Source organism: Papilio machaon, chromosome 28, assembly GCF_912999745.1.
Source record: "Papilio machaon chromosome 28, ilPapMach1.1, whole genome shotgun sequence".
Classification (NCBI taxonomy): domain Eukaryota; kingdom Metazoa; phylum Arthropoda; class Insecta; order Lepidoptera; family Papilionidae; genus Papilio; species Papilio machaon.
Window position 1 is genome coordinate 2,316,718 of NC_060013.1, and position 26,111 is coordinate 2,342,828.

Sequence of the window (26,111 nt, forward strand, 5' to 3'; positions counted from 1 at the left end):
CATAAATCGCCGCCATATTCTACTGTGAGCACTGACGTTTTCGAGGTAAGGTACTCGCAGTACCTTGATCACGTGATCAGTCAAAACCACTCGAGTGCCTAACGTCTTATAAACAAAGCTACAGTTTAATCAGAAAATTTTAAAGTTCTGTAATTAGTTTGGATTAATAAATAAAACAATGGAAGAATTGCAAAAATTAACCTTATTAGACTGTGTTGAAAACGTTAACTTACAATTAAAACTTACACACAAAGTTAATATAAGTTAAGTAATGAAAAACATATTCTTTTTTATGAAAAAGTACTTAATTTAATTATTATTATAAATACAATTAACAATATTAATTAAAATATTTTTAATTTGACAGTACTCCAAAACAGTTTTTTAATGTACTAGAAAACTTGAATACACTCATTTGAATACTGCGTCAAAAAATGCGGCTGACAGTATACGGGATTGTGTTCCGTTTTAAATTGTAACCAGTAAAGCCACTGGTTGGAAATTGAATTGAATTGTAACCAGTATAACTGGCTATAAAGGAACGGCTTCACAGTATACTGAATTGACGTCACATTGTACAGTGGTCGCAGTGCACATCGGAACATACCCTAAATTGTACTCTTTGGTATTTTCATAAAGAAAATGGCGTCACGCATTTGGCTTCTAATTTAATGCATTATTTTCCGTAATTCTCACAGTTTTCATGAGTTATTAATAAGTGAAAATGATTTAAGGCTACAAAATGGATTTTGATGACATTGTGGTGAAAGAAAGCCCGGGGCTATGCCGGTGCTGTCTTTCCGAAGGATGCTACAAAGATCTTAGTACCGAGTATACATGGATGGACGATACAGAAATTTATGCCGATATGTTACTGGATTGCTTCGATATAAGTGTGAGTTCAGTATTTTTTTATTTAATGTAAAAAATCTTTTAAGATTCATATACTTGGAGCACTATTTCTATCTGATAATTTGCATTATTGATCGATTCAACTGTACCAATATAATTATTTCTTTCTCAGTTGCTCAATTCATTAAGAAAATAGAAAATAGCCACCAAGAATGTTTAGCCCTTTGTAATTCACCCTTCCCGACACAAAAATCATGATTTAAATTAACATAAAAATTATTTGTTGTAATTTGATCAGATCTCTCAACACAGCGAAGGGCCTAATGGTGCCAACCGACTTATTTGTGAGGTGTGCGTAACAAGACTGAGAGATGCTTGCAATTTCAAGAAGCAGGTACTGGCCTCGGAAAAGAAATTTGTTGATATGATTGGCAGAGGTGCCTTTAAACCTAAAGGTATGTGTAAAATTTATCTTGATAGTGATGAAGTTTAAAATGCTTGTGTAGTTATTGAAAGTAAGTATTGGGTTCCAACTGAAAAAAAAGATGCTAATTTAATTTTAATAGTGGTAGAGCCAGCAACAACTTTAGTTGCATGAATTGAGCACTTTGACCAGTCAAATACCACAACCAAACAGAAGACAAGCATAAAGTGGAAGCAATTCCACATTTGTCCGGTGGATGTGCAAGTGGGAGACCTAATATTAGTCCTCTTCCCATTCCTACCCTTTTCTTAAAAGGAAGGTGAGCAGATGAGTAGGAAGGTGAAATATCCTGTTTCTGTGGATTCTTTCCTCTGTTGATTAATTTGGCGAATTTAGGCAGCCACTTTTTTATTTACTATGTTATACAATGAAAAAAATGTGCATGTTACAATGTTCCAGCGGTTACATACAATGTCCCTATCAAATCTGAAACAATCTTGGAAGTGCAGCCTCAGGAAACTGAGGTGGAGTATCTTGAGGAGGGAATGGAGTTTGCTGATGATGGTAAGACTTGGTTTTTACTTATATAAACCCACATATATTAAAACATACTCATATACCTGTGAAAATACTACCCACTTCTCAGTTGGGTAGAAATGTTAAATAAAAAAAAAACAACTCAAGCCTGTAATCCAGAGGGGTAGGCAGAGATCATAGACCTCCATTTGGTATGGCTAAATGAATCTCTGTAATCCATTATTCGCCATTTCGGGAGGCAGAACCTGATGGGTGGCGAGCCACATCGCCGTCTATTTCTCCGGGAATTCAAACATATGTGCTGGTTGCATCATGATGTTTTCCTTCACCGTACAATATGTTTCATGTCAAAACTACAAGTCAATAACCTCTACCCAGAGGTGTAGGTAGAGACTCATCATCAGCTCACACACTGAGGGACTCGGAGCCTACCCTAAGTTAGGGGTGACTGGGCTATAGTCAACCACACTGGCTCAATGCGGGTATTTTTAAATTTCTTCGCAAATATATGCAGATAGCATCACAATTTTTTCCTTCACCGTAAGACGGATAAATGTACATATGTAAATGGAAATACACATTGGTACATGGCGCGATTTGAAGCCAGAACCTGCAGATTACAAGTCAAATGTTTAACCCCTGAGACACTGATGTTCCACAGAGTAGAGAGTAGGGAATATGGACTATGCTTAGTTCTGACACACCTCTCTTGCTTGTTTCACATCATATATCTACACAATGTGCTCGTTGGCTTTGATTGTTCTTAAAAACGTCCTTGAGTATTTCACTAATCTAGATATAAGATCAATATTGAACATTATTCTATTAAAATTTTCAGATGTATTAAAAGATGACATAATTGGACAAACGAGTACAGAAGACATTACTGTGTCAACTTTACCTATTAAAGGCAAAAAGGGAAAACCAAAAAAGACTGTCAATAAAACTGAGAAGAAGTCTTGTTCGAAAATAGTACTCGTGGAGAAACCCAAAATTTCAAAGCCTCTTACTAAAGGTAAGTTTTGATATATTTTTTATATACAGGATGTTCCGAAAATCAATGTCAAGTCATTGGTTTTGACTGCAGTGACACTTAATTGTCAGACTATAAAAGTATTGACAAAAATGTTAATACAAGTGTCACTGTGTTGTAATTGTAAATCGGTAACCAGGGCAACGGCACCATCATCTCACTGTCTTTATCCCACTTTTTTTCATCAGTTTTTTGTCCTGATAGATCCTATAATTTGCCACTCATGTCACTATTTACATAATCCATTTCTTCCTAAGTCTTCCCCTACCTATGTACTACAAACATTGAAATAGTTTTTGTCATGTATAATTTTTATTTTGTGTTTTTTAAGTAATTCGTATTAAGTCTTGAATATTTGACATTGATTTTTGTATCATCCTGTATATTTGTGTTATGCTTTTCAAACAAGAATGTCTTTGTTAATTACTTTGATATATTATTTAAACAAATTTTTGTGTAAATTTTTTTTTTGACACAGATTTGGATAAAAAATAAGTATTTTTTTTATAAATACTATTTTGACATTACAATATGACGTGAGTTTTCACATTCTTATTTGAAATGTATTATGAATAAATATAAAAATTACTGCTGAACATTTTATTTCATGTGATTTAAAACAGTAAAACCTTCATGGTTTTGAAAAACAACACAATTTATTTATATTTCTTATGACAGAAACAATTTGACATAATTAAATACTAAATTGAAAATTTAAATTAGGCGAACACATGTAAAAAAAAAATTCTAACATTTAACTGAACATCTTTAATTTTCTCAACTTATTAGTTATATAGTTTTCCACATTTTTCATATATTAGGAAATAATGCGGAATAATCTTACCATTCCCTTAAATGTCTGCAACGCATCTGCAGTTCCTCTAGGCTCGGGGATGTTAATGGGTGTCGTTGATCACCTCGGTCCTCCCCCCAATGTAAGGCACATTTGCCCCCTTTTTCTTAAAAAAAAGTTTAGGTTTTTGGTACATTGTAGACTAGACAAGTAAATTGTATAAATTAAATCTGTTTTTTTTTTTGGGTGTATTGTCATTTATAAACTGTTAGGGTTTAGTTTAGAGTTTTTATTATGTTACTAGAAGGCACAATTTTTAAATCCTCACACATATATATAAAAAAAAAAACTCGCATTTCATCTTAAAAAAAAAACGAATACAGTATGTTCAATTTTATGATTTTTTTGTCAAGAAGATTGACCTAAGAAAAATTACATGTTATGATCGAAATAAAAGAGAAGCTATTAATTTAAAAGATCGACCATAGATCTAAGAAAGAAATGAAATTAGAAGTGACAACTGTGATTTACCATTTTAGGTGAGAATCCAGAGATTATAGAGGCTGTGAGTAAGTCCTCAATGACTTCAACAAAACGACATCGTCTTATGAAAAGGAACGCAATAATAATTCTAGAATCATCCACAGTAATACCTTTCAAATGGCACAGACAGAATTATCTATGCTTCTATTGTCATCAAAATTTTAAAGATATTACCCTACTTAAAGTACATACAAAAGAACATAAAGAACCAAGAATTAAATCAGCCGTTTCGTATTTAAGAAGGGATGAAAAAGTTAAAATTGATATTACGGAAACAATTTGTAATTTGTGCGATTGCAATTTTGATGATTTCAATATATTTATTGAACATCTTAAAACTACCCACAAAAAAATTTTTACCGACTCTGATTACGGTGTTGTACCTTACAAGTTACATAACGATATGTTCCAATGCGCGTTATGTTCAAGTAATTTTCAATATTTTATAAAATTAAATCAACATATGAATGTTCATTATGAAAATTACGTATGCGAATTGTGCGGAAAATCATTTCTTAGTCGTGATCGTTTGAGATGTCATTCAATTAGTCACGGTTTTGGATTTCGTTGTAAATTTTGTATGGATATTTTTGATTCTTTAACACAAAAGATGAAACACGAATTAAAAATTCATAACATTAGGAAAACAATCAAATGCCTTTATTGTACGGAAACTTTTAATAATTATATAACAAGAAAGAAACATCACAACGATATACATAATAAAGAAATATCTAAAATAAATTGTCCGATATGTAATAAATTATTCAATATTAAAAGTAAAATGAATGTACATATTAAAGAAGTACATATTAGAGAGAAGAATTTTTCATGTACAATGTGCGAACAGAAATTCTTCTCCAAAAGTCATGTACAAAAACATATGATAAAACATATAGGTGAAAAGATATATCAATGTGAGATATGTAAAAAATCATACGCCAGAAAACAAACATTACGAGATCATATGAGAATACATAATAATGATAAAAAATATGTTTGCACATTTTGTAAACAAGCTTTTGTTCAAAATAATAGTCTAAGATTGCATTTAAAAGTACACCATTCAGAAGTTAATACTTAATTTAATGGAATTTATTGATTTAAAGCCCTTCAGTATAGATATAGCGCTACTATAAATATATAATACTAGCTGTCGACCGCGACTTCGTCCGCGTGGTATTTAAAAAACTTAAGTATGTAATTTCATGTAGCCGTTTTCGAGATACCTTCAAATAAACATCCATCCATCTAAACATTCGCATTTATGTATAATATTTGTAAGATAGATGGTTGTTTTTCATACAAATTTGATGTCTTATCGAAGTCGTCCAGTTGATTTTACAAATATCATTTTGTATTGTAAACACTAGAGGTTTTTAACCCAACAAAAGTTATGGGAATGGTATGGAATGGGTTAATAAAATTGCAGTGTCTAGAAAAAAGTTTTTAAAAAAAAATAAATGCTTTCATTATGAGTAAACAATTTTGTTGTCTGTCCGTATGTCCGCCATTGTGTCGGGTAATGTTCGAAATGTTTGGACAGATTTTGACGGGACTTAGATGGGTGCGTGGTCGAAGTTAACTTAGGCTTTTTTTTTGTACTGCGCTAGTTTATTTATAAAATGGTTTCGAATAGGCAGTAATTAAAAAAAAAATTACGTCGATATTTGATAGACGATAAAAACTCTTTGTTAAGAATTTCTCGGTTTGATAAATTGATTGAAAAACAATATTCTTTTCACTGTTATTGTATAAAAATATTAAAAAAAAAACATCTTCATGTCTTAAGGAATGTAGACCGTTAGTTACAGTATTCGTTTTGAAATGAGTTGAAAATTTAGCGGTAACTTTAAATGTACCCAGAAATATATAGATTTAATTTTTTTTTCTTTTACTATCAAAATATATTTTGTTATAAAGATAACGGGTACATTTATAGTTATTTAAATTTCAGGTAACACAAGAAAATATAATGGCGGTGAATCGAAATCTTTACGTAGACGAAAGAATCTTCAGATAATTTTCAATAATACTTCGATAATACCGTTTAAATGGCGTGGAAAATATCTCTGCTTCTATTGCAGTAAATATATGACGGAATATAAAGAATTGAGGAATCACACAATTGCACATGGCGACTGTTCCGTATTTGATCATTCTTTAAAAGTTTTGAAAGGTCAGAATATGGAGATTAAAATTGACGTATCAATTATAACCTGTCTAATTTGTGATGACACTTTTACAACAGTTGATGATGTTATAAATCATTTAATAAAACATAAAATCAATTATGATTACGAAGTTGATATGGCTATTGAAGGATATAATCTTGCTAATTTAAAATGTACGTTGTGTGATGAAAAGTTTACATACTTTGGTTATTTGGTTTCACACGTTAATAGTAAACATCCGAAGAATTGTTTTATATGTGATAATTGTGAACAGAAATTCAATAAAAAAAGGGATTTATTTTCACATATTAAAAATTATCATAAAGTAGATGGTTATAATTGTGAATATTGTACGAAAAGTTTTACTTCATTAAATATGTTGAGAAAACATAAAAGTAACAGACATTTGACGAATTGTGATATATGTCATTTAAAACTACCCACAGCTATACTAAAAAAGAAACATATGGATGTAGAACATCCCGATAATGGTTCCTTAAAATGTGACAATTGTTCAAAAGAATTTCACACGAAACAAGGACTAAAAATGCATAAAAGAAAATGTAAGGTAGTCGAAGAATTTTTCGATATTAATGTAAAAAATGAAAACGAATCAATTATTTTCGATGAAAGTTACGATGATCCAAAAAGACCAAGTGTCAAACAGATCAGAGAAAATATAGTAACAATTTTAAACATGTCTACAGCTGTACCTTTTAATTTCTTTAAAAATAAATTCAATTGCTTCTATTGTTCCAAAGATTTCCCCGATTCTGATACGATGCGTGAACATACTATATTAGAACATCCTGTATGTGATGTTACACAGAAATGTATAAAAAAATGTAGAGAATCTGTAGCTTGCGTTAAAATAGACATATCAACACTTTCATGTAAAATATGTTTTATATCTATTCAGGAATTAGATACACTAATAGAACATTTAATAACTACCCACAATGCTAATTACGATAAATCTATAACTACCTGCTTACAACCTTATAAGTTAATAAAGGATAATATAGCATGTCCTATTTGTCCAAATGAAGTATTCAGATTCTTTGGAACTTTATTAAAACATATGAATAAAAAACATACAAATAATAATATAATATGCGTTTATTGCGGTCAAACATTTAGACGTGATCAAAATTTGAGAGTACATATTTGGCGACATCATAGAGACGGTAGGTTTAAATGTGACATTTGTGATGCTGATTGTAACATACCATCGCGTTTGTATCAACACATGGCTAAAGAACACGGTGTTAAAGCGGCAAAATGTCCCAAATGTCCGGAATCTTTTGAGACGCAATATTTGAGACAGAAACATTTAATTGAGGCACATAATTCAGGGCATAAGTGCATTTATTGCAGTAAACTTTTTACTAGAAACTCTTTTATGAGAGATCATGTTAGACGGACACATTTGAAAGAGAAGAACGTTGAATGCTCCATATGTACTATGAAGTTTTTTAATTATATATTATTAAGGCGACATATGATAAAACATAGCGGTGAAAAGAATTTTAACTGTGATGTGTGCGGTGAACGTTTTTATTGGAGGAAAAGTTTACTTAACCATATGTTGAGGCACAAAAAAAATTCCACAATACAAATTTAAATGTAAAATTGTACCAAATATACTACAGTTATTTCATAGAATTAGGGAACACTTATTTGATTGAATTATTCAAACATTCGTGAGATCATTAATTTATGTAGAAAATGGCTAAAACACTAACGTACATTTGTCCGGTGTCGGCACCGATTAATTTCGAGCCGACTCAGTGAACGATGGGCCGCGTCCGCGAAATAATACTAGTCTCACTCACCCTGATGAAGGCCCCCTAAATCCGTTGAGCCGTTTCGGAAATACCCTAAAAAAGCATCCATACATCTAAAAATTCGCATTTTGATATTGGTAAAATTAAAAATAATTTCCCAAGTCTCATTTGCTATAAAGTATATATACATTTTATTATGTTACTTAAACTAGCGACCCGCCCCGGCTTCGCACGGGTGCAATGCAAAATATACCTACTACAGAATAAATGCACAATTTATTTAAGGTACTTAAATGGATAAGGATGAATGCTGTATTGTTTAAAATCACTTCGTAAAAGAATAAAAATGGTTATGCTGGGTTATCCCTAAGAGATAGACATATACCATCGCGGACTTTTTTGTTGAACTTTTTAAGGTGAACAATACTGTAGTACATTATTTTGGTCTATCTCGTAGGGTTCAGCCAGCGTTTGCAATATAAGCGCAAAAAAACGTGCTTATTTACGACATCACATTAGAAAACTTTAAATTTATCAGTGTTTCTCTACTATATTATGCATTTATTATACATACAAACCTTCCTTAAGAATCACTCTATCTATTAAAAAAAAACCGCGTCAAAATCCGTTGCGTAGTTTTAAAGATCTAAGCATACATACGGACATACAGCGAAAGCGACTTTGTTTTATACTATGTATTGATATATCACATACTAGTTGACGCCCGCGACTCCGTCCGCGCGCAATTAAGAAAAACATAAGTAACCTATGCCTTCTTCAAGACTATGTTCTATAACTGTGCTAGATTTCTTCGAGGTTCGTTGAGCCGTTTTGGAGATTCCTTCAAACATCCATCCATCTAAACAGTCGCATTTATAATATTAGTATGACGAGAAACAATCATATATAGACTTAATATACGTACACATATAGTAAAAAAATATACACCCACTGTATTTAGAAAATTTACTACTAATAATTATTTAAAAAGCATATCTAGGAAAAGAACGGCGTTAACGTTGCTAAATCCAATGTATGGACAAATTTACATCCCCATATTATATGCAAATACATATGTTGAACGTTCATGAAAATGGATATAAACTCGTTTTATAAAAATCATATTATTTTCGACGGAGTCATTTGAAACTTTGAATTTTTTGTTTATTACTTTGAAAGAAGAATATAGAGTACTAAAAAGCCAACACAATAAGTGACTGTACCAATTTTTAAAGAAATTTTATGAAAAGATGGCATGAAATTTAACACAGTTAATGTGGTGAAGTACATAAATATCATATTAAACCTAAAAAAAATGGCGACAAGTATGGTAAAAATATAGAAAGAGTAATTTCTTTTCAGATGAAATACCGCATGCCTACGTGAACTGTGTCTCTGAGAGACGAAGGCGGAATTTACAAATATTATTCAACAACACCACCGTTTTACCATTCAAATGGCGGGGGAAATGCCTATGTTTCTATTGCGGGGAAAGCTACGCGGATTATAAAGATTTTAGAAAACATACTCGTTCACATGGGCTTTGTACAACTAAGGATTATTCCTTAAAACTAATTAAAGGAAACGATGTAGAAATCAAAATTGACGTATCAAAAATATCTTGTGAAATATGCAATGAAACATTTCAACATTTCAAAGAAATAGTCGACCATTTAATCGTAAAACACGGTTTGGATTACGACAAATCAATAGATAGTTATATTGAAGAATACAGGCTGTTGGATTTTAAATGTCTGTACTGCGATTCACAATTCAAATACTTTGGTTTTCTAGTAAACCATGTAAATAATGCACATCCGCGTAATAATTATGTATGCGATGCTTGTGGGGTTAATTTTAATAAAAAGAGAGATTTGACTCTACATTTCCGGCATAACCATCGCATAGGGGGTTACCCTTGTACAGTATGTTCAGAAACTTTCGAATCCCATAGTTTATTACGTAAACATCAAAATGATTATCACTTTAGGAAGTGTAAAAGATGCGGTGCAAACTTTGCAACTAATAGTATGTTGATGAAGCATATACATATAGAACATCCGGACGACGGCACCGCAAAATGTCCGCATTGTTCCAAGCAATTACATTCACCGCAAGGTTTAAAGCAGCATATACATAAATGTAAAGCCAACTTTATGAAAAGAAAAGATGACAATTTTACTGATATTTTGTTGCAACCTAAAAAGAAACAAAACCTTAAACAAATAAGACAGAATATCCAATGCGTTCTAAACATGTCTACGGCAGTGCCGTTTAAATTTTTCGCGAAATACTTTTGTTTCTATTGCTCGAACAAGTTCGTAGAATTTGATGAACTCAAAGAGCATACACATTTAGAACATCCTGTATGTGATTTGCAATCTAAAAGCATGAAGGGATGTAAAGGCGAAAGAATCGCTGTCAAAGTTGACATAGCACATTTAAAATGTAAAATATGCGACGAACAAATTGATAATCTAGATTTATTAATCGATCATTTAATTATAAAACATGATGTATATTATGATAAGTCGATTACAGGATGTTTGGAATCGTATAAAGTTATAAAAGATAATATTCCATGTCCAATTTGTCCCAATCGTATCTTTAGATACTTTGGTATACTATTACGACATATAAATTCGGAACACAGTGATAATAAAAGAATTTGTGACTTTTGCGGTCGCAGTTTTAAAAGTGTAACAAATTTGAAAGTACATATAACTAATGCACACACTGGTACATGCGAATGTAACATTTGCGGCACAAAACATAAAAATCAATGGTGTCTAAATCGACACAAAGCGAAACATCATAATGCAAAAGATTATAAATGTCCAAAATGTCCCGAATTATTTCAATCACAATACCATAAACAGAAACATTTAATTTTAAAACACGATATAGGTCATGAATGTACTTATTGTCATAAAATGTTTACGAGAAATTCGTTCATGAACGATCATATACGAAGGACTCATTTGAAAGAGAAGAATGTTGTATGTTCAGTCTGTAATGAGAGATTTTTTGATAATTATCTACTTAGGATGCATATGGTAAAACATGAAGGTGAAAGAAAGTTTAGTTGCGAAATTTGCGAGAAAGCCTTCTTGCGTAGGAGTAATTTGAATTCTCATAAAGAAATGCATAAGAAATACGGCCATTTAAAGGCGAATTAGATTTACGTTAGTATGAAAAATTGCGAACAAAAAGTTTATTTAAAAAGTTATTCGTGCGGTTTTTTATAAATTTTTTTTGTTACTTAATTATTCTTTACCTTTAAAGCGAAGATAATGAAGTTCGGAATAAGTATAATTTGAAAAATATCTCGAAAATAAATGTAACAAAAGAAAAGTGTTTTTATCTTAACGCCAATGGACGAGTTCAAGGGAACTCGATATTTCACGTTTATAGAACTCGTATATCGTGATCAGAAAATCTCTCGGTTATAAACGTAACTTTAATACTAGTTTCTCGCTCATCCAGGTTCGACTGTATTTATAAGCAAAATTAAGGATAGGCTTCAATAGAATTAGTGTTATATGTTTAATTAAAAAAGACACCGTTAGAGTTAGTTATATTTTAAAAGAAGCATACAATATTCGCTAATTTTTGTCGTCGATCTTAATCAATCGTCAGTTTATAATGTGACTAAGTTCACAATATGCTGTGTCTCGTGAGATTATAAACCAACTAAATTCACAATCAGTCGGTTTAAAAACTGTTAATATTCCTACTCGTGTTTAGCGTAGTTTTTTTAATGAATATTTCTTTCTACTCTCATTATGTAAACACCTTCATACATTATCTAAGTATTATATTAAAAAAAACTAGAATAAATATTGAATAATATTCATATTTTATATAAAATCGATTATGTATCAATTAAATTAAAATATGTTTTTTTTTCTTAATCTTTGTAATAGATATGTAATCCTAATATTTATTTGATAATCTGGATTGGATTTAAAGAAAACCTTTTAAAAAATACATATTAAAATGTAACTTTGGTATTTGTGATTCTGTTCCTGATGTAACAAACCCGCTTTAAATATAATTTGTGAAATTAAAATTTGTCTTATTTATATCAAGTCTAACAATAATAAAGAGATAAAGATTCTTTAATGCAGACTAAAATGATTACATCATCAGTATCGTATTGGCTCCTTAACTAGGTTCACCTGTATTTAAGGAGCCAATGACTTCCCTTTCTATTGCATCATACAAAATAGACAATGAGTATAACAAATGTAGCAATTAAAGTGGAAATTAAATTAATTTAAAGACATTAATTAGAATGTATGTATGTATGCTCAGACCCTCGTGTGTGTGTGTTGGGGGGGTGTTTGTGTGGGTGTGTGGATTTGTGTATTTGTAGGTGTATGAATGTTGAATGCTAGGGCATATAAATATGTCTATAAAGTATTATATTGCAATAGTTGTTCACAGAATGAAACGACAAATACGATCCAAAGAGTTTTAATTGCAATTTCAACTTTATTTGTATACTATCTGTCGAACGCGACTCCGTCTGCTCGGAATTAAAAAACGTAATAAGTAGTCTGTGTTCTTCCAGACTATTTTCTACATCTGTCAAATTTCATCAAGATCCGTTGAGTCGTTCCGAAGATACCTTCAAACAAACATACATCCATCCATCTAAACATTTGCATTTATAATATTAGTAAGATGCAAATTTAATAGGTCGTTCGGAAAGTCATTCGACTCGATTTAGGATTCGTGTATTTTCGACGACGATGCACCACGTCCAGGAAGGTCGGTTGAAGCTGATAAAGGCATTATTAAACATAGAAATAAAAACGAAATGACTTTCCGAATAACCAAATATAATTTTCTAGTAACCTCAAGCGGAAAATGCATACGTACATGAATTCAAAAGTGATTTTATCTAAAACTTTCCACGAAACCCATACTACGAAAAAATTACATCTCTACAGAACACCTATGAGAGAGAAAATTGTATTATTTTATTTTTACGTATAGTACTTTCTATGTCTCTTGTACTTACTACGTTATATTACGGAATTACACGTAAAATAAGAAGCAATTCTGCGTTTCGTTTGATGAGGTTGCCGGAGGTCTAGTTTTAATCCACGTTTTCTTATAAGGAAATGATAGGAAGGGGAAATGGATTCAGCGGAGGATGGGACGCATAGGAATTGGAAATATCCTCTTTCTGTGTTTCCCCTCCTCTGTTGATCTAAGGTAGGCAACGCATCTGCAGTTGCGGATGTCTATAAGCAGCGTTTGCTTCGCTATTTGGGCGAATTCAAGTGATCTTATTCACCTTAGAATATTAAAAAAAATTCAAAAGCCAAGTATTTTCTTTTATCACAATATTGAGAAGAACTTTAACATCAACGGAATGACACAAAGGGGAAATAAAACTAAAGCAAGTAAAGAATGAAAATTTCTTTGCAGGTGCAAAAACAAGCACCGTCGAGGACACATATAAGAAAAATGAAATCGCACGTAAGCTTTGCATAAAGAGACGTAATATTGAATACGTCCTACAATACAGTAATGTAACACCCTTTATGTGGTACAAAGGGAAATACAGATGCTTCTATTGTTCGGAACCAATGAAAGATCCTGATCTGTTAAGAGATCATACATCTAAAGTACATCAATTCGCTAACTTAGAACTTGTTGTTTTCGATAGAACTAAGAATAACAGGAATAGAGATGCTGCTGTTAAAATAGACGTGACAGATATATGTTGTAAATTATGCTATAAACAAGTTAATAATCTAGAACAGTTGATCCATCATTTGATAATAGCACATGATGCGGAATATGATGTTAGTGTACCAAATTGTTTGTTGCCATTCAAATTAGATAAAGATCAACCGACATGTCCTATTTGTGATATGAAATTTGTCTTCTTTGAATATTTGTTACGCCATTCAAACAAGCATCATCTCTCACATGATTATATATGTGATATATGTGGTACTAGCTTTCAAGGTGAAAATCATTTAAAGATGCACAACAGGTATTATCACAGAGAAGGTGGTTATACATGTGAACATTGTGGTATAACACTAGCAACACTATCGAAGAAGATATTGCACGAGAAAAATGTCCATATGATTAATTTATCTACTTGTCCGCATTGTCCGGAGACGTTTAAAAGTCCTTATTTCAAAAAGCTACATTTAGCAAATGTACATGGTGTTGAAGAGTTAAAAATTAAATGTCCCTATTGTCCGAAAGTTTATCCCCAAGAGAGTATTATGTCTAGACATATGAGAAGAGTTCATTTAAGAGAGAAAAATGTCGAATGTGAAGTTTGTGGTGACAAATTCTTTGGACCTTATGACGTAAAGTTACATATGTTGAAACATAATGGTGACAAGAAATTTGTTTGCGCAGTATGCGGAAGGAAATTCTCAAAGAAAAATAATTTAAATACACATTTAATAACTCATACGGATAGAAAGTTTTCATGTGACATTTGTAATAAAGAATTTACTAATCAGCAGTATTTAAAAGCGCATGTTAAAAAGCATACGGATATTAAAAATCTAAATGAATCCGAACAAAAGATTAATTTGGATGATTTAAATGAAACTGAAATTATACAAATGGAGTTTGTTAACGATGAAATCGAAGGCGCTGAATTAACTGGACAATATATACAATGAAATGTGGGTAGTTTTATAAATAAATAATAAAAAAAAACTATATTTTTTTAGATATAATGAACTTGTATTAATGTTTGGGGTATGGATACAAATCAAAATTAAAATATTGCACCAGCATCACGTATTGTAAGTTTCTGAGACGAAAATCTCCGTATAAAACATATTGTTATGTCTATTTTGTCAAAGATAATGACAGGGATGACCATATGTTTCAGAAACACACGATTAGTGTGAATACTGGTGTCAACTTATATTGCAAATTCAAAACAGTCATAATTGAATGTAAACCTTATGACCACGTAATAGTGTCTTAAATCATTTGTTACAGTTTTGCACTTCTCTGTCTCATTTTACTTAACGTTACAACGTGAAATCGACTTTATGCCGTGGTAATAAAGCATTAAATCTTTACAATGGACACGTAAATTAAATAGTTTTGGGGATGCAAGACATCTTTTGTCGAACAAGATGATATTGTTGTTTCGTTATAATAGACAGCGTGTAAAGTGTGAAAAGGACAGATGCAATCTATTGATTCGTCAATTCTTTTGATGGCTCAACTTTTCGAGCGTCTACCAAAATATGTAAAAATGGTTAGGAATAATAAAAACCTTAGAACAGAAACCACTATATTTTACAAATATCACTGCATTCTAAACTCACAGTTATCTGTACTTAGAGGAAAGCTTTGTATTTTTGTACGTAATAGATAAACTCACAAACTACTAGAATTATTTAAAAAAAAATTTCACCATTAGAAAGCTAGATTATCACTGAGTAACATAGGCTATATTTAATATATTTTTTTATCCACTCGAACAAAGTCGCGGTCATAAGCTAGTGTTAATAATAAGTAAAAAGAACTTTGTTTATTTATTAAAATATCTGTATTAGGCTAATACTTTTAAAGTTATTTAGTGACTAATTTTCTAATACTTTACATCTACTTTATAGACTAGACCAGGGATCCCCAAACTATTTTGGACAAGTGACCCCCTTTTCCAAAATGAACCGTTACCACAGACCCCCATGGCCAAATAACCTACTTTTAAGATCAATTATTATTATTATTAATTCATTCTGACTTAGGTCAATAAAGGAAGACAGAGTGAGAATTAGCAATGCTTTAAGTTCTATATCGACCCAAGGGGGTTGATATCGACCCCTTTCGAAACCCCTGGACTAGACCTTTCGTAACTGTATATATTTTTTAAATCGTTTATTAGACAATTAGTAAATTTGCGTAAACGATCTATATCTCTTTCCAGGGATAAAGATCAAGCGCGAAGTACAAGAGTCATATATAGAAAGATTGCAAAACGTCCGAAAGAATATATTCCTACTACTCAGATATGGCAACATTTTACCCTTTCATTGGAATACGAAAGGATTTAAATGTTTTTATTGCAACAAATATATGAAAGACTGTGATATTTTAAAGCAACATACAAATACTCATATAATAAATCTAGAAACTTTTATCCCTAAAAGAATCATATCAAAAGATATTCCAGTGAAAATAGACGTTAGTGAGTTATCTTGTAAAAGTTGTATCAAACCAATAGATACAATACAAGATTTAATAGTTCATATTATCTCAGAACATGATCAGACTTACGATGAATCTATTCATTGTGTTTTTCCATTTAATTTAAACAAAGGGAATATGAAATGTGTTATTTGTAAATGGGAATATGATAACTTCAGTTGCATACTTACACACATGTTCAAATATCACATAGAACATAATTATATTTGTCAAATTTGTGGATTAACTTTTATAGATCAAATTAAATTGAATAGACATATAAATAATAGTCATAATGGATTTAAATGTAAAATTTGTGGTAAAATTTTTGACGCATTTCATAAAATGGATAAACATAAACAACGTATACACGGTGAAGTACGTTCTTATGTGTGTAATTTATGTACCACTAAATTTGATACATTATATAAAATGAAAGTACATATGGGTAGAGTACATAATGTGGAAAAATATCGTATTAAATGTGAATATTGTGATAAAGTGTGTAATACTAAAGGTGCTATGTTACTACATGTACAATCTTTACATCCATCTGTCAAGTATCAATGTGATTTATGTGAATACACAACTGGTATACGATGGATGATAAAATTACACAAACGAAAACATTTCGGTGAAAAGAATTACACATGTAATATTTGTGAGAGACGTTTTGGTAGATCTAGTAATCTTAGAGCTCATATGAAAGTGCATACAGGTAACTTCGGACGTGTTTGTCGCTGGTGTAGACGAGGATTTGTTGATTTTGATACTTTAAGTGCTCACCAAAAGGAATCACATTACTATGAATTGTATAAATGACTTTGATACTTTATAATTATTCTTTATCAAATGTTATGTAAATTTTATGTTCGTCACTAATTAAAAATATTTGTTTATTTTTCTTTAACTATAGTTTTATTTCAATACTTAATTTTCAAATAACTTTTCATTGTCTGTTTTATCACCACATTAACCGTTAGTTTCTAAGACCAAAAACTCTGACAAACATAGTCATCTTTGTCATTATCCTTCATCAAAATAGAGATGGCAATATATTGCAAACAGAGTTTTTGGTTTGGAATCTCGAGGTTAGAATCGTTTCTTAGTTCCTTTAGCAGTCTTACTGATACTAAAGTACTACACCTCAGTGAAGTTTGTATAACTCGTGAGTGTTGATGGTTAATCAAATAATTTTATTATAGCTTTTGTCAGTGACTTCGTCCGTACAGAATTTAATAAAAAAAAATCAAGTAAAATATAGCTTATGTTATTCAGTGATAATCTATTTTTCTGATGGCAAAAGAATTATTTAAATCCGTCCAGTAGTTTTTCAGTTTATGCGTTACATACAAAAATATAAATCTTATCTATTTATAATATCAGCACAGATATATAAAACAGATGATTTCTTGGTTTCAATTTTAGTAGTTTTGTTTAATTATTTGACGATGGAAAATTCTATTATTGAAGAAAAAAATTGACTCAATTTCGAAAAAAAAAACTGCTACAGTTACCTCTATGAAGAAATAAAGTGTCTTGATGTACTTATCTGGCCACCTTTAGAAGAAAATTATTCAGAAAAAATAAAACAAAATACGTTTTCCTTCCAGGAGAACCAAGAGGTGGTCAGAAAACGAAAGAGACAACCGCAGTGTTCGAAGACCAAGACACTACTGACCAAAAAGTTATTACACCGAAGGGTAGAATAAAAATAATGAGAAATAATGTACTTGAAGTATTATTAAAATCGACTGTAATGCCTTTTAGATGGCTGAAAAGTTCCTATAGATGTTTTTATTGTTATGATATATTCCAAGAATCGTCAGATTTAAAAAATCATCAAGAAATACATATCGGTGATGATGTGAAAAAGCAAGCAATGAATAATTATTGGGAACAAGTTGTTTATATTGATATATCTGAAATATCTTGTAAACTATGTCCTGAGAAAATTGATGATCTATACGATTTGATAGATCATCTTATTGCCAAACATGGTGTGATCTATAATAAAGATATCGGTGTATGTATGGTCGCGTTTAAACTGGATAATTTTTCAATAAATTGTCTTGTTTGTGGTTTATCGTTTTATACATTTGGACCTTTACTACATCATACTAATAAAGACCATAAAGGTATTTCTGCTATACTTTGCGATGTTTGCGGACAGAATTTCAAAGATGCTAACCTTTTGAGAGCACATGTCAAATCTGTGCACGAAAATAATGGCGTCCTGTGTCCCGAATGTGGGGTTAAATTTGAAACAAGATCGAAATTAAAAACACATCAGAAGAATCAACACGATTTGGATAAGAAATATAAATGTCTCGTTTGTCCTCAGACATTTCAAAGTCATTACAAACGTTCTAGACATATGGTGGCGGAACATAAGAATAGACAAGAAATCAAATGCTTACATTGTCCTAAGACATTTGTATTTCGTAGTATGATGATGACCCATTTACGTGATACTCATTTGAAGGTTAGGAATCATGTTTGTGGAGTTTGTGGATGGAAAGCATTTAATAGTAATCGATTGAAGAACCATATGTATAAACATAGCGGAGAAAAGAATTTCAAATGTGATTCTTGTGATAAAGCATTCACAACGAAAAAAATCATGCGAGCACATTATGCAAGAATGCATAAGTCACAAGCAATGTATGAAAATGCTTATAGTGGCCCTCAATGAATTATTTTTTTAATTAATTTGTATTAACTGACCTTGTAGACGAAGTATCGTGTGGAAAAGTTATCTTTTAAGAGTGTCGCTGCTATCGCGGTTCTGTCCGAAAACATATAAAACCTACATAGACATAGAAAGTGATAAAATAAAAAAAACGACAAGACAGCGATTGACAAAAATCTTTTGACAGTTTTTTATATTGACAGAAGAGCGCTAGTTGTCTGTCATAATTTAGTTTGAATTAAGCCCACCGGGTCAGATAATTTTTACGGTCTATAGATTCGACCAAATCTTACTAATATTATAAATGCGAATGTATAGATGGATGGATGTATATTTGAAGATATCTCCGGAACGACTCAACATACGACACAGATGTAGAACATAGTCTAGAAGAATATATAGGCTACTTACTAAGTTTTTTTTAATTCCGCGCGGACGGAGACGCGGGAACAAGCTAGTGGATAGTAAATAAGTGACATGTCAAAAGTTACTGTCACTTCAAAAGAGTTTTGATTTTTTTGAATAATGACGTCAGTTTGATTAGCCAATCAAATGTTATTTTGTCTAAATGGGCTATTCTACATACCTTTTCCTATCTCTTTGTAATATTTTAAAAACTAGTAAATTTTCACTATAGAAATACCACCATAAGTTTGACGTTTAATGGAGAGTCGAATTTCCAAATGTCATTTTGTATTTTAAATGACAACACTGTGGGAATTTACATCAATAAAATATCTCCGAAGGTTTTTTTTTTTCGCTTCACATTTATTTAAGTAGTCAAACAAGGATATCTCAATCGGTGAGAGAGGCGCATAAAGATGATCTTATTACATTTTTTGACGTTAACAAAGAGATATCAATGCTTTTATGTATTAAATAGTTTAACTAGAGTTTTATAATAAATCAATTTTCATTATATTCCATAATAGCATCTGTGTAAGCTTATGTATTTTTTAAATAAATATAGTATTTGTCAAATTGAATTTCTTTTATATAAAACCCTAAACGATATTTCATTATTATTAATTTGAATTTATTTATCCATAAGAAATACTTTAAAAAAACATGAATGATAACTTTACCATACAGAGGACATAAGGGCAGTGATTTCACAAGAAAATATAAAAAAGTTCAAGCAATTTAGAATAAATGATAAATGTTTGTTGATTTAAAGATATGAAAAACGTTTCTAAGAAGAAATTTTACTTTCAGGCTGTACCGAAGAAAAGAAAACTAGAGAAAATTTATCAAAACCAAAAGACGATTTTGATAATTATTCGATGCCATCAATTCCAAAACCAAAAAGTTATACGAATACGGAAAAAAGAGATATAATGATAAATAACGTAAAAGAATTATTGTTCAATTCAACGCTAGTCCCATTTAGATGGCTACGAGAATTTTACAGATGTTTCTTCTGTGAAGAAGTTTTTAAAACACCCAAAGAATGGAAATCACATCAAAGAAAACATGACATTAAAAAAGATTTAAATGTTACATTAAAAAATTATTTTTTATCTATTGTGAATGTTGATGTCACTAATATGAAATGTACACTATGCAGTGACGATTTTAGTGAAGTGCATAAATTAATCGATCATTTAGTCTCTAAGCATAATATCGATTATAATTTGCATGTAAATTCTATCGATGGTTATAAATTTGATGACGTTTATATTTATTGTTTACAATGTGACAAAAGGTTTTTAACATTCAGCCAAATTTTTGTTCATACGGAAAAAGAGCACACACAAACAGAATACCTTTGTGACATCTGTGGTCGGAATTACAGTAATATTTATTATCTACGATATCATATCAAATCTAAACATAGTAATGGTGTAAAATGTTCGCAATGCAGTTTATTTTTACCTTATACGAAATTACGGACGCATATGCAGAAATTTCACGGTAAAAAATATCAATGTGGACTTTGTGGTGCTGTATTCCAAACTCATTATAAACTTTCCAGTCATATGATATTACACGGTAGTCGTGCTTGTTCTTCTTGTGAATTTTGTTCGAAAACTTTTGTTTTTAAAAGCACTATGTTAAGGCACATAAGACAAATGCATTTAAAAGAAAAGAATGCAGAATGTAACATCTGTGGTTGGAAGTCGTTTGGTGGACACGATCTAAAAAAGCACATGCTCAAACATAGTTCTGCCAGAAATGTCAAATGCACATTTTGTGAGAAAACGTTCAAGACAACAAAAACTATGAAACAACATTGCATTAATATTCATCAGAAAAATTAATTTTCAAATATATATGTCGTTTACCTTTTTTATTCTTAATTAATTATGTATTTGTTAAATGTAAAAAATATTAAACGTCCTTTAGGTGAGTCATCGGTCGTTTAATAGGCCACATTTGACATCTGGCTGCTTAAAAACATCGATTAAACAGAATTAATCGAATTAGTCTAAAAAAATCTATGTTTTTCATTCGATTTTTTTGTAACATCTCTAGACTTTCTGTTTATTTGAAAAACATTGAAATTTGAAAAAAAAACCCTTGTAAAAAGATATGCAATTGTGCAGTTCTAACATTAAAAAAAATCACAATTATGTCCGTGTGTGAATTGTTGAATTTAGATGAAGTGCCAAATGTGACCTATTAAATTGGCCCTATAGTACTTATTATACATATAAGAGTGAATGACCTGGATATATCACAAATGTCGAAAGTACAGATTTTTATCAAAACTTGATAAATATTTCTGAAGTTGAGAATTTTGTGTTACGTTATTATTATTTTTAAAAAATCTCGGCCCTTTCTATTTTTTTACCATACGAATATGGCAATACATTTTCATTATCTATGTAACTTAATGATTTCATATAAAATTAAGTTTACGTCTATGTTTTCTTAAAATGAAATATTAAGACTGGTATAAACTTTATTATATAATAAATATAGAGCAAAATAAAAAATATAGAAGAGGAAAATAAATGGAGAATTTGTTTTATTACAGAAATTATGTACTTGTCAAAGCTGGACGATCGTCTGGAAACAAGAATTAAAAAGGACGAGATGGCCAAACTGCTCGTGATAATTCTAGAAAATTCCACAATAATGCCGTTTAGATGGTATTCTAATAAATATATGTGCTTTTACTGTTGTTACGATTTTGTCGATAGCAAACTACTAAAAGAACATACTAAAGAAGAACACGCCGATTTAAATAGCTATAATGTATTAAGGAGTTTACTTAAAAATGCCAGAGTCAAGTTAGATGTTTCGGAAATAGCTTGCAAAAAATGTCCAAAGGCTATAAAAAGTTTTGAAGATTTTTTAGAACACGCGGCGAAAGCGCACGAAATAGTTTACGATAAAAGTGTTGTGAAACATTTCTTCTGTTTCAAATTATCCGATGACGCAATGGGATGTATAGAATGCGGTCTACAGTTTCGTTTCTTTGGACCACTTTTGACACATGTACACAAACATCATAATAAAATAGCAAATAAATTTCTATGCGAGATTTGCGGACAAAGTTTCATAGCCAAAGTAAACGTTCAGAGTCACATGAAAAATGTTCATGGCAGTTACAACGGTAGAAAATGTGAGAAATGCGGTAAAACGTTTACAAGTAACTACGCTTTGAATCAACATTCAATGAAAGAGCACAAAACTGATAGATTAAAATGTCCGAAGTGTCCAGAAGTTCTCGGTAGTAGATATTTGAAAAAGCGCCATTTAGCGCTCGTACATGACGAGAAAAGTTCGCAATTCGCTTGCGAGTTGTGCCCCAGAGTGTATTTAGCTAAAAGTGCACTTGTTACACACAATTTGAGGGTTCATGTTAGAGAGAAAACGTTCACATGCGAAATATGTGGTTATAAATCTTTTGATAAAGAAAATTTGCAACGTCACATGGTGAAACATGACGATTCAAGACCATTCGAGTGTGAATTCTGCAAGAAAAGTTTCCAAAGAAAGAAGACTTTAGAATTTCATAGAAGAATACATACTAATGATAAAAGATATGTTTGTTCAGAATGTGGGAAAGCGTTTGTTCAAAGTACTAGCTTGAAAATACATTTAAGAGTGCATCACTCTATAGTTAGGGATAGTAAAAAATAAGAGCACAGCATTTTAAATTATTTTCGTCAAACCGCCAAATCTGGACTATCTAGTCTGGCCGTCATTGTAGCCATAGATACCGCACTCCAGTGCAAAATCCTAAACAATAGACACACTATATTTCACACAATATCACATTCATTACAAAATATTTCTTGTGAAACATTTTTTTCAAGGGATATGTCATAAGATACCCTTATTTTACAATATTATTTCACTTTATCTCTCAATTTTAATAGAATAACTTAAAAAAGTCTAATATAATAAGAGCCGCCATGGATGAAAATTGACGTGTCTCTGTATACAGAAGGCTTTCAATGAAAAGGAAGGATTTAATACAATACTTAATTTCATAAGCGTCGGTGGCTCAGGGGTTAAGCACTTTACTTGCAATCTGTAGGTCCTGGGTTCGAATCCCGCCATGTACCAATGTGTTTTTCGATTTACATATGTACATTTATCCGACGTTCTTACGGTGAAGGAAAACATCGTGATGCTGCTCATATCTGAGAAGAAATTTAAAGATATGTGTAAAGTCAACAAGCACTGGACCAGCATAGTTCAATATGGCCTACCCCTAACTTAGGGTAGGTTCCGACCCCTCAGTGGGGACGTATAGTAGGCTGATGATGACACAACAACCATTAATTTTCATTATAGAAATAGACTATTTTCACTTAAGTTTTCTTTTAATTATGAAATAATTCATTGATATTTATTCTTAACCATGGGTTTCTGAGACCAAAATCTCCGTTTAAAACAGTATTATCTCTGTTTTGTCAAAAATAATAACAGGGTCTGGTCTCAGAAACTTATTGTAAGTCATTTACGAATTCATTAAAGTATTTAGATTATGGATGTAAAACCTATAGATATCTACATAATCCGGAGCACAAAAGTGATGCGAGAAAAAAGTCTTTCTTAGGCCTTATGTTTGAGTAAATTATCTCATTATTATTATTTCAATACAAAATGACATTTGGAAAATGGACTCTCAATTATTCAACGACGTCAAAATTGTATGAAACATTATTATCTATAAGTTATACATATCTATGATTTGAATGTTACGAAACAAACGAAATTTAGATAACTATTATTTATCTTTAGCCTAAAGTCATATAACATTAGTTTTAAGTTACAGATTTTATTAATTTTCAAATAAAAATGTACACATCATTGACCTCAAATGTCTAAAATCGCTACAAAATACGTATTCTAAACAATTTTTTTTTTCGAATTTACGTACTCGATGTTACGTTGATGTTCGTTGTTTTTTATAATGTACATATTCAATAACAATAATAAACATTCGTTTTCTGTTAATTCGCAATTGGAAAATTGTTGGTTTAAACTTTAGGAGAATATTTTACACATTATTTTATGATTTAAGCACTTCCATTTCTTTAATAAAAAATATAACCTAGAAAATTTGTTTTATTCCAGACAAGCTTTCATCGCCAATAAAGAGTGAGCGTATGATACAGTATAAAAAATGGAAGGATGGATTGGTCAAATTGGTTACGTTAATTCGAGAATATTCCACAATAATTCCGTTCAGATGGTTTTATAATAAGTATTATTGCTTCTACTGCGCAGAACATTTCTTGGATAGCAAAAAATTAAAACAACATACAAAGGAAGAGCATACTGGTTTTATACGCAATAAATTGTTGAGAAGCTTAATTAAAAAAAACGGAATCAAATTAGACATATCGGAAATAGCTTGCAAAAAATGTCCAAAAACTATTAAAAGCTTCGAAGAATTTCTAGAGCATATTGGCTATGCCCATGATGTTAAATACGATAGTGATGTGACGCAACATTGTGCTTCATTCAAATTATCCGATGATGGCATGGGTTGTATTGTCTGTGGTCAACGATTTCGCTTCTTCGGACCACTTTTACGTCATGTTCACAAGAATCATAATAATAATAACTATGTTTGTGAATATTGTAGCCAAACTTTCCTATTAAAAAAGAATTTAGCAAATCATATCAAAAAAGTTCATAAAGACGAAAACATTTTCAAATGCGTTGAATGTGGTAAAAAATTTATTTCTGCCCATACATTGGATAAACACTTGACTACAGACCATAAAACTTTTATCCTACAATGTCCTAAATGTCCCGAAGTGCTAGGCAGTAGATATTTGAAAAAACGTCATCTTGCTCTCGTGCATGACGAAAAAACTTACCAAATACCGTGCGAGTTGTGCCATAAAGTGTATTTGAGTAAAAGTGCACTTGTTAGACACAATTTAAGGGTTCATGTCAGAGAGAGGTCGTTTAATTGTGACATATGTGATTATAAATCTTTTACTAACAATACTTTGCAAGATCACAAGCTTAAACATTACGATGTAAGGGCATTTGAGTGCGAATATTGCAAGAAAACATTCCAAAGGAAAAAGAATTTACAGATTCATAGAAGAATTCATACTAATGATAAAAGATGTGTTTGTTCCGAATGTGGGAAAGCGTTTGTGCAAAATACCAGTTTGAAATTACATCTAAGAGTACATCATTCTATAGTAAAAAATGATACTTCTTGTCTTTAACTAGCGGTCGTCCGCATCTTCATTAGCGCAGAAAAATTTGAAATTATATTACTGCGTGTGTCCATTTTCGTTTATAATTATTTCTAAGGAAAAATTATGTTTATTCGTATATAGAAATGTTAAATTATTTTACAGCGGTTGTAAACATTTTCTTTTAATATCAAGGATAAGTTTTGTTTATTCATTAAATAATATAATAACATTAAAAGTTTTTTTTTTAATTTATTTCTTTATCACAAAGCATACAAAAACTAAATAAATAACACATTTAATATTTACAAAATAATAAAACGTCTTGTCTTAAATTATACAAAACAATCTCTTTATATAAAAAAGATTGGATTAGGCCAATTCAATCTTTTTAATAAGTTAATGTCTTTTAAGCAAAGGAACTATTACAGATTAAACGTATATCTCAAGCTACAAA

The 26,111-nt window shown here is 30.9% G+C and overlaps 2 protein-coding genes across 6 annotated transcripts; both read left to right on the plus strand.

Moving 5' to 3' along the window:
- Positions 1-602: 602 nt before the first annotated feature.
- Positions 603-25,709, plus strand: LOC106713036 (gastrula zinc finger protein XlCGF57.1). Of its 5 annotated transcripts, none has more exons than XM_045685118.1 (5): positions 603-895; positions 1,151-1,307; positions 1,736-1,840; positions 2,652-2,828; positions 17,953-19,366. In XM_045685118.1, exons 1-5 carry the CDS (start codon positions 743-745, stop codon positions 19,032-19,034), a joined length of 1,674 nt encoding a protein of 557 aa, XP_045541074.1. In that variant the 5' UTR covers positions 603-742; the 3' UTR covers positions 19,035-19,366. The 5 variants fall into 5 exon arrangements, with proteins under 5 accessions (XP_045541074.1, XP_045541073.1, XP_045541072.1 ...); XM_045685117.1 differs by lacking the exon at positions 17,953-19,366 and adding an exon at positions 13,586-14,812; XM_045685116.1 differs by lacking the exon at positions 17,953-19,366 and adding an exon at positions 9,506-11,375.
- On the plus strand, positions 6,676-8,065 carry LOC123722662 (zinc finger protein 555-like). Its single transcript, XM_045685119.1, has one exon. The coding sequence runs from the start codon at positions 6,733-6,735 to the stop codon at positions 7,978-7,980; it is 1,248 nt and encodes a 415-aa protein (XP_045541075.1). The 5' UTR covers positions 6,676-6,732; the 3' UTR covers positions 7,981-8,065.
- Positions 25,710-26,111: the final 402 nt, after the last annotated feature.

Coding starts and splice junctions, on each gene's coding strand:
- LOC123722662 (XM_045685119.1), top strand. CDS start 6,733: ATGTTGAGAAAACATAAAAGTAACAGACATTTGACGAATTGTGATATA.
- LOC106713036 (XM_045685116.1), top strand. CDS start 743: ATGGATTTTGATGACATTGTGGTGAAAGAAAGCCCGGGGCTATGCCGG. Junction 896..1,150: donor TGGATTGCTTCGATATAAGT/GTGAGTTCAGTA, acceptor TAATTTGATCAG/ATCTCTCAACACAGCGAAGG. Junction 1,841..2,651: donor AATGGAGTTTGCTGATGATG/GTAAGACTTGGT, acceptor TAAAATTTTCAG/ATGTATTAAAAGATGACATA.